Raw genomic sequence first — 10,397 nt, forward strand, 5'->3', positions numbered from 1 at the left:
AATCCACGCAGAATAGATCTCAAGGAAAAAATATTTATAAAAAATTCACGGCAAATAGATCCAAAAAATAAAATATTTTTATAAAATACACGCAGAGAAAAAATATTTTTAAAAAATCCCCGCCTAGTTGTCATTGGAAAAAATTATTTATAAAAGATCCACGCCTAGTTGTCATTGGAAAACATTATTTATAAAAAAATCCACGCCTAGTTGTCATGAGAAAAACTATTAAGAAATCCGCACTTAATGGTCCATGGAAAAATATTTATAAAAAATCCAGGCATAATGGTCCATTAAAAAATCCCGGTATAATGGTCCTTGAAAAATAATTTTAAAATTCAAGGTCATTTGGAAAAATATTTCCACGACTTGGATAAATATTTATTTTTTTTATTTTGTTATTTTTTATTCTTATTTTAGAAAATAAATATTTTAAGGTTATAAAATATTTTTCGCTATTCTCTCTTTTTGGATCATCCCTCCCACTATTGCAAAATCAAACATGATAACAAACAATATGACAAACTAAATACACCCTGCTCTTGCTAAGAAGCATTCAAGGATTTTGTGTGGTGAATGATTTGATGACAACAGGACTTCAGCGCCAATAAAAGGAAAAACAAAACAATAAACGCAAACACACATGCACACACACACTCGCATATACAAACGCAACCACAAAAAAAACTTCAAGGGAAGTTAAAAGTTAAGAGGCAACCGACAGTCAGTTGCAATAAAGTAAAGGAGTTGTTAATGTGTGTCGAAAACTTGGTGACGCACTGGATTTTATTTTTAAAAATAAAAACCGATCGAAATTAAAAAAAGACAATTTTTGAAATATTGAAATAAAAATTTTGAGAAAATCTGTTAACAAAAAAATAAATAAAAATGGGTGATGATGGCGGGAATCCGGAAAAGGAAGCCGATAAGAAAATAGTGCATGTTTATCCCCTAGTCAAGGTAAAAATTGATTTAAATATTGAAATCAAAATGTGAAATTAAAAAATAATAATATTGGCATAAAATTTCCAGCATTCAGACATGAATGAAGAAATGCGTACCGAGGCCATTGAGCTAAGCATAACAGCCTGTGAAAAATATTCTTCAAACTATGAGGTAAGCCGAACTACGTCTATTTGAAATTGAATACTTTAATAAAAATGATTTTCAATTTCTTTAGCAAGCTGCACGCATTATCAAAGAAGCAATGGATAAAAAATTTGGCATTTATTGGCATGTTGTTGTGGGCGAAGGTTTCGGTTTTGAAATTACCTATGAAACGAAAAATATATTGTATTTATTTTTTGCCGGAAATTTAGCAATACTATTGTGGAAGTGCTCTTAGTATAATATAAGATTTTCTGTTTTTACTCACACATATTTCGAGATAATCACAACTTCTTTGTAATAAATCTGTTTTTATGTACATTCAAATTTTCAATTCGGAATATATATGTATATATAGGCCTTGAGATAATCAAATACTTTTGAAATCTTTGAAATACATGTACCTATTGTAATAGTTCTTTTTTCTTCTTCTTATATATACATAAATAATAATAATAATTCTATAGAGTAATATATTTATTTTTATACATATAAATAAATAAAAATCTATGTTGTTATGGTGATTATTTTTTTAGTACACACCATGGCAATGTGAGCAAGAGAAAAATAAACAAAATTGCAACAGTTGTCGTTGCACATTTTTTATGGGAGGGGATTGTATTTATGGGAAGATTTAAAAAAACGTTATTTTTTCAAAAAAGAGCACGTAAAAATTATGGGTCGATTACGGATGGCAACCAGAGTTTAGTTGCGTTGCCAGTTGCCAAATTTGCATTATGGATGGCAACTGTTGTCAACTTCAGTTGCTTCAAATAGAATTTTTCGGCAACCATTTATTTCTGGTTGCTGTTTATAATAACTAGACCTCGGATTTTTGCATATTTTTTATGCTTTATCCGATTGGACTCAAATTTTGTATTTAGGCGTTTCATGCTTTAATTGATCGATATTTGGGGTCATGTCAAAAATATGCAAAAAATATGCAAAAAATATGCAAAATATATGCAAAAAATATGCAAAATATATGCAAAAAATATGCAAAATATGCAAAAAATATGCAAAATATGCAAAAAATATGCAAAATATGCAAAAAATATGCAAAATATGCAAAAAATATGCAAAATATGCAAAAAATATGCAAAATATGCAAAAATATGCAAAATATGCAAAAAATATGCACGGTATGCTAGGTCGATATGCGATAAATATATGCAAAAAATATACAAAATATGCATTGTCGATATGCAAAATATGCAAAAATATGCAAAATATATGCAAAATATGCAGACATATGCAAAATATGCAAAAATATGCAAAACATATGCAAAACATATGCAAAACATATGCAAAACATATACAAAATATGCAAAAATATGCAAAATATGCAAAAATATGCAAAAATATGCAAAATATGCAAAAATATGCAAAAATATGCAAAATATGCAAAATATGCAAAAATATGCAAAAATATGCAAAATATGCAAAAATATGCAAAATATGCAAACATATGCAAAATATATGCAAAATATGCAAACATATGCAAAATATGCAAACATATGCAAAATATGCAAAAATATGCAAAAAATATGCAAAATATGCAAAAATATGCAAAAATATGCAAAATATGCAAAAAATATGCACGGTATGCTAGGTCGATATGCGATAAATATATGCAAAAAATATACAAAATATGCATTGTCGATATGCAAAATATGCAAAAATATGCAAAATATGCAAAATATGCAAAAATATGCAAAATATGCAAAAATATGCAAAAATATGCAAAATATGCAAAAATATGCAAAAATATGCAAAATATGCAAAATATGCAAAAATGTGCAAAATATGCAAACATATGCAAAATATATGCAAAAAATATGCAAAATATATGCAAAAAATATGCAAAATATGCAAAAAATATGCAAAATATGCAAAAAATATGCAAAATATGCAAAAAATATGCAAAATATGCAAAAAATATGCAAAATATGCAAAAAATATGCAAAATATGCAAAAATATGCAAAATATGCAAAAAATATGCACGGTATGCTAGGTCGATATGCGATAAATATATGCAAAAAATATACAAAATATGCATTGTCGATATGCAAAATATGCAAAAATATGCAAAATATATGCAAAATATGCAGACATATGCAAAATATGCAAAAATATGCAAAACATATGCAAAACATATGCAAAACATATACAAAATATGCAAAAATATGCAAAATATGCAAAAATATGCAAAAATATGCAAAAATATGCAAAATATGCAAAAATATGCAAAAATATGCAAAAATATGCAAAATATGCAAAATATGCAAAAATATGCAAAAATATGCAAAATATGCAAAAATATGCAAAATATGCAAAAATATGCAAAATATGCAAACATATGCAAAATATATGCTAAATATGCAAAATATGCAAAATATATGCAAAAATATGCAAAAAAAGCAAAAATATGCAAAATATGCAAATAATGCCCCAAAAATCTAACAGTTGAACCATAAAACGCATACATACACAATTAGTTTTCTATAGGTTAAAAATAAAGAAAGCACACAAATTCAAAAACTACCATGAATTTTTTTTTTTTTTTTGTTGATTAAAATGATTGCATATGTGATATATGTAGCTCATATTTGCACATATTTTTGCATATTTTGCATATTTTTGCATATTTTGCATATTTTTGCATATTTTGCATATGATTTGCATATTTTTGCTTTTTTGCATATTTTTGCATATTTTGCATTTTGCATATTTTGCATTTTGCATATTTTGCATATGTCTGCATATTTTTGCATATTTTGCATATTTTTGCATATTTTGCATATCGACCTAGCATACCGTGCATATTTTTTGCATATGTTTGCATATTTTGCATATATTTTGCATATTTTGCATATTTTTGCATATTTTGCATATGTTTGCATATTTTGCATATATTTTGCATATATTTTGCATATTTTTGCATATTTAGCATACCGTGCATATTTTTTGCATATTCTTGCATATATTTTGCATATTTTTGCATATTTATTGCATATCGACCTAGCATACCGTGCATATTTTTTGCATATTCTTGCATATATTTTGCATATTTTATACATATATTTTGCATATTTATTGCATATATTTTGCATATTTTTGCATATTTTGCATATTTTGCATATTTTTGCATATTTTGCATATGTTTTGCATATTTTTGCTTTTTTTGCATATTTTTGTTTTTTTTTGCATATTTTTGCATATTTTGCATTTTGCATATGTCTGCATATTTTGCATATTTTTGCATATTTTGCATTTTGCATATGTCTGCATATTTTGCATATTTTTGCATATTTTGCATATTTTTGCATATTTTGCATATTTTTGCATATTTTGCATATCGACCTAGCATACCGTGCATATTTTTTGCATATGTTTGCATATTTTGCATATTTTTGCATATTTTGCATATGTTTGCATATTTTGCATATTTTTGCATATTTATTGCATATCGACCTAGCATACCGTGCATATTTTTTGCATATTCTTGCATATATTTTTCATATTTATCGCATATCGACCTAGCATGCCGTGCATATTTTTTGAATATTTTGCATATTTTAGCATATATTTTGCATATTTTGCATATTTTATACATATATTTTGCATATTTATTGCATATCGACCTAGCATATTTTGCATATTTTTTGCATATTTTGCATATATTTTGCATATTTTGCATATTTTTTGCATATTTTGCATATTTTTTGCATATTTTGCATATTTTTTGCATATTTTGCATATTTTTTGCATATTTTGCATATTTTTTGCATATCTCGTGCATATGCAAAATATGCAAATATGCAAAAAATTAAAAAATATGAACCCTTCAAATAATTCTAAATCCTTTGAAACGAATTTGTATCCAATCAGAATTTCGATATCTTCATTATTAAAAAATATGCAAATATGCAAAATCCGAGGTCTAATAATAACTGAACTTTGTAGGCTTCCCATAATGGTTAATATTACTACAAAAGAACAATTTGAGGTCCTTATTGCCCGGATGGAAGCTCACCCAAATGTAGCACGCGGCGTGCGGACTTTTGGTCAAACCAAAGCCACTATCGATGATGTGTTGAAGGCCATTTCAGAAGACCTTAACTGCTATGGCATTCCAAAAGAATGGCTGAAAGTGGTGAACATCTTCTTTTGGGTCCATGATATGTACGTGTGTATCATCAATACATCCGACAACACCCTGGAACTTAGTTTTCGAATAAAAAATTTTATTCTTCCATTTTTCCTCCTCCGTTAATTAGATACAATCAACATTTTACAGAGTTTTTCCTCTATTATCCGGATAACTTCGGCGAAAACCACCGACATTGTCGGTTGAGCCATGCCAAGGTTGAAGTCATTGCTATGGGACTTTTGAAAACTTCCCTCCACAAAAAACATCAGAGCTGCACACATTTTTAAGAGAGGAGGAATTGCTGTTGACCGCCAGGCTTTTCGGAAATCAGGGTTTAAGGCTTCATCTAAGTACACAACGGCATCTTTTGGTAGTCGAAAATACGCCTTCAAGCTAATATGAGCTGTTGATTGAACGTCAGCATCTACTCACAGAACTGATAATAGTTCTAATAGATTTATCTCTTAAATGCCTTCAAATAATAATTTTCATCATCAAAAAATAGTTCCACTGAGCTTATCATCATATATAATTAGCTTTTCTGATATATTTTATTCATTTTTTTTTTGTTTACAATATTTCTAGTTGTAGAAATGTCAAAACAGTATTATCGACAGCAACTGAGAAAAGTTGATATTCATAATGTTAAGTTTTATTTCAATTGCGTTGCCAGTTGAACTCACAACTGGAGTTTGGTTGCTTTCCATAATCGACCCATTATTTTAGTATAAAAATAGTTTTAGGATGATACCACAGTTTATAATGCTAGCATAGGATAGGATACTTCGTTAGCGAATGTTGGAATTTTTTAAAAACCAATACCCAAAAAATGTATAAGATATGCACTTCCAATTGTCATTGGAAAAAAATATTTATAAAAAATCCACACCTAGTTGTCATTGGAAAAAATTATTTGTAAAAATTCTACGCCTAGTTGTCATAGGAAAAAAATAGTTTTTTTTTCAAAAAAGAACACGTAAAAAATTTTTAGTATAAAAATATTTTTAGGATACTAGCATATGCCCGCTACTTCGTTAACGAATGTGGGACTTATTTAAAAACCAATACCGAACATTATTAAAATGTTAATACCATTTAGTACCTATGTTCTATTATAGTACGTATTTCCAAAATATGGAGGTATCTTAACTCTACTCACAAATTCTGACCGCAACAGAAACCTATACTAAATTTGGTATCATTTATTACCCTTTGTATTTTTTGTAAAACTTATTCCGAAAAAATTACATGCTAAGATTGCACTTTCCTAACCAGTTTAGGTTTCTAATGATATTGTGGATTAAAGCAGGTTCCATAGTTGAAAAGAAGCTTAGAGCCGGTGGAAAGTGAGCACCCGCTATTCTGAGCCGTCTGTAAGCTAGAACTGGACAGCGACACAGGAGATGCTCAATTGTCTCCGTCTACTTCTCGTCAGCACAGAGTCTACAGCAATCAGTAACATCATGGTCCCATTTACTGGTAAAGGCCCTAATATGGCAATGACCAGTAATAACTCCAGTAATTAATCCAATTTCAGCTTTGCTCAGGTTCAACAGTGAGTGTGTCTTTCTGATAGACAGAGTCGGCCAAACAGATCTTGACACATTGCATCTAGGTTCGTTGTGCCAAAGTTCATTGGCTCGTTCGTCGAAGAAGGCCCTTAAGTTCTGAAATAGATGACATATGGGTGGTTTGATTGCTAGATCTGTAGATTGAGATCCTCGTCTAGCTAATTCGTCTGCTCTTTCATTACCCATGAAGTCACGGTGTCCTGGTACCAAACACAGCCGATAGCTGTAAGTGAGTGTTTCCAAAACTGTCTACACTCGAGGACGACCTCAGATTTCATATTACAGGATTTGATGGCTTTAAGAGCTGCCTGACTATCCACAAGGATAGTCACCGGTTAAACGATCTCTGCATTCAGATTTTTTATCAATTCCGCTGCCTTCCAAATAGCTAAGATTTTAGCTTGAAAAACACTACAGTTGCTATCAGTACTTTCTTCCATCTTGGATCCGTCTGTATAAAAAGCCAGGCCGTCCAGAGGATAGTTGCTACGGGTCTAGTCGTCTCTACCAGGAATAACGACATCTACATCGTCAAATCTCAGGACTTTTGATATATAGTCGCTTAGTTTTACGCGTTGGTTCAATGTCCTACCAGGATACATTTGTCTATGCAGCCTTAGGGCACTACGCGCTGCCTGACACTTAATGCTCAGACAGGATACAACCGTGCCCGTAGGTACAATTTCGCCATAGATTTTGTTTATGCAGCATTAGGGCACTACGCGCTGCCTGACACAGAGGGCTTAAGTTCAGCATTGCGTTCAGAACAGCTTGTGGGGAACTTCTCGCGGCTCCAGTTATTAGAATCGAGCCGGTTCTTTGTACCTTATCTAGTTTGCTTGATGTCGACTTGTGGCGCAAGCAGTGCCACCAAACAAGATAACCATAAGAAAGGATGAGCCTTACCATAACCACGGTGAGAGCACCCCGCCCTGAGGAGTACCTCTTGTTACTGTTTTCCTGATTTCCGTATCCCCCACATTTGAATTTATAATTCTGCTATTTAGGATTTTATCTATCCAGCAAGTAAGGGTTTCAGGAATGTTAACTATTTTAAGTGAGTGGTTTACGGACTCAAGTTTAACGTTATTAATAGCTCCTTCTATATATAGAAAGGCGACCAACGTAAAGTATGAGTTTTCCATATTCCTCTCAATATCAATTACTTGCCTTTCATTATGAGTGCTGCGAATTGCTAGGAGAGGTGGTGTCTCCAATCTTTCGAGAGTCTTGAGGAGAAAGGATGATAGGCTAATGGGTCTATAGTCCTTTGGTGCAGAGTGACTTGGTTTACCCGCTTTGGGAATGTAAGTAAGCCCGGAACGCACGAGAGAGTCAAGCACGACGTATAGAGGCAAATTGATACCATCTGGTCCTGGTGATTTATATGGTTTGAATGTGTTGACTGCCCAGCGTATATTATTTCTGCTAACCACCTTACCAGTGAGATCGAAATATATAGTCGCAAGAGGTTCAGTGTCATCACATTCAATGTTGATGGTATCCACATCTTAGCAACCTGGGAAATGGGATTCTGCTAGGAGGTTAAGAGTCTCTCAAATATAATCATAATTAAAAATTTCCGGATTCTAGCTCTATCGACTCACTCTAAATCAAAATTGTATCAAATTTAGTTCCATTTAGTACTCATAAGTATAAATTTCCAAAACTTCCTACATACCCCAATGCTACACTTTAACAGCAAATTTAATACCAAATTTCAGGAGAAGAAGTCCTTCAAATAGCTGTCGACTAGCAACCATTTATCTTCACTGATAATCCCGTCGGGGTCAGTTCGATCCATGATTGCTAATAGCAGATCATCCAGTACCTCATGTGGAGTCGCTAGGCGCCGTTGTAGGTTGCTGGGCTACCTGTTTCAAAACAGCGGGTTTGACTTTTACCACACCCTCACCGCTCTTAGTAGGTTTCTCCTTAGACACTACTACCGACGCGAACGAAGCAGAACATTTTGCAACCAACGACTGCGTGGGTCTCTTAGCAGCAGGGGTTTTCCTCCGAGGAACTCATTCTCTTCAAAGATGTGGGCTGTGATCGAGATTCGGCTCCCGGGGTCACAATCGCCGCAGAGATAGGCCCAGCCGACGCAGGAACCTACTTTGCGCTCGCTACCTTTGGCGCATCCACCAACAACTGCCCAATTGTCACAACCGGTTGGATATCGGTTTCGAGAGGGAGGTTTGCCTAATCAGCCTTCTTGGAGGCCTTTTTGCAGGCTCTCTGTCGGTACCGCATAGCTGGCCACAAATCTATCTATCGATGGCATGAGGTAAGCAAGGTTTTCTTGAGGACCTTCTTCCCACTTGTCAGCTTATCACAGATAGCTTTGGTTTGCGCCGACTTTTTGAACATGCTGTCGAAAGTGACCCCGAGAATTTTTGGGGTAGTTTGTGCGGTACCGATGTTGCAACTCTTCAGGTGCTCCAACCATTTATTCCGCTTATGCTCCGCGATTAACCTGCTGACTTCCAACGTAAGTTCCCTGACCCCGGGATCTGCTGGATTAGATCAACAGAACTCATCACGATTATTTGCTAGACCAACTGTTTCTGCTGGGAAATTAGGTCTCATCTCGGGTATTCGACCAGCAGGTATAAATCTAGTCGCTGCAGCTGTATTGATGTCTCGTAATTTCCTTTCTGCTTCCCGTACATCAAAAGGAATGGAGTTTTCCGAAACACTGTTTAGTGAACTCTCTGAATCCTTGCCAGTTGGCTTTCCTATAGTTAACGAAAGTGCGGCGTTCAGAGATAATGAAATCGGGCGGCCACGATATTTTTCCGATTCATGAAGTCTACTATCTCGTCTATTTCTCCTCGAAGACCGTTGCAATTAAATTTCAGGAACTATGCATTATCAGGAGTAGGAACAGTAACGTTCGGTGTTAAATGCTGCATATTGGGTTGCTGTTGAGTACAGCGTTTTGAAGCCCCCTTTAAATGAATTATAGCACAAAATTTGACTATTTGACTCCAATTTGGCCTCCCAGAGAAAAAATGTCCCTCCACTTTTTACAACCTCTAACCTGTCGTTGCTGAGCAGCCTCTGGTCAGAGTTTTCTCCGAGTCAATCCGGTGCATTGAACCGGCCGTAGATGCATTTGTTGCATTCAGCTCTGCTCTTTATAGGCGATGACTAAATAAATGATCTTTAGGAATTTATACTAAATTTTGTTGTTAATTTTTTATTATAATTTTTTAAAATTTATTTTAACAAAAAATCATATTGACGAAAAACAAAAATTGCTGAAGTCTTTACAAGCGCCAAATCTATGTATGTATGTTGTATTTTCTTTTTATTGAACTGTGTTGCATTCAAAAGTCTTGTATTCTGATTCCTCTTCTTCTTTGTAAAAAAATTTCAAATCCAAACAGCATCATTTTTTCCAAAAGAAATTCAAATTATTGTTTTTCCCGTAATACAAAGAATCCCCTCTTAGTCGATAACTAAATTTGTTTAGATACTAAACTCTTAATAGCTACACTTTATTATTATTACTATTATGATATTGTATGAAGGGGGTAATGGTGGTGGTGGAAACGCC

At 33.2% G+C, this 10,397-nt stretch overlaps 1 protein-coding gene across 1 annotated transcript; it reads left to right on the forward strand.

Moving 5' to 3' along the window:
* Positions 1-853: 853 nt before the first annotated feature.
* Positions 854-1,345, forward strand: LOC133323592 (dynein axonemal light chain 4). Its single transcript, XM_061532507.1, has 3 exons — positions 854-960; positions 1,033-1,116; positions 1,181-1,345. The coding sequence occupies exons 1-3, from the start codon at positions 889-891 to the stop codon at positions 1,343-1,345; spliced, it is 321 nt and encodes a 106-aa protein (XP_061388491.1). The 5' UTR covers positions 854-888.
* Positions 1,346-10,397: the final 9,052 nt, after the last annotated feature.

Source organism: Musca vetustissima, unplaced genomic scaffold (assembly GCF_032173495.1).
Source record: "Musca vetustissima isolate MV318-11 ecotype Yass unplaced genomic scaffold, APGP_CSIRO_Mvet_v1 utg755, whole genome shotgun sequence".
Lineage (NCBI taxonomy): Eukaryota > Metazoa > Arthropoda > Insecta > Diptera > Muscidae > Musca > Musca vetustissima.

Bases quoted from the DNA above. Each gene is read 5' to 3' on its own strand.
- LOC133323592 (XM_061532507.1), top strand. From the start codon at position 889: ATGGGTGATGATGGCGGGAATCCGGAAAAGGAAGCCGATAAGAAAATA. The intron at 961-1,032 runs GTAAAAATTGAT...TAAAATTTCCAG, and splicing joins ATGTTTATCCCCTAGTCAAG to CATTCAGACATGAATGAAGA. The intron at 1,117-1,180 runs GTAAGCCGAACT...CAATTTCTTTAG, and splicing joins AATATTCTTCAAACTATGAG to CAAGCTGCACGCATTATCAA.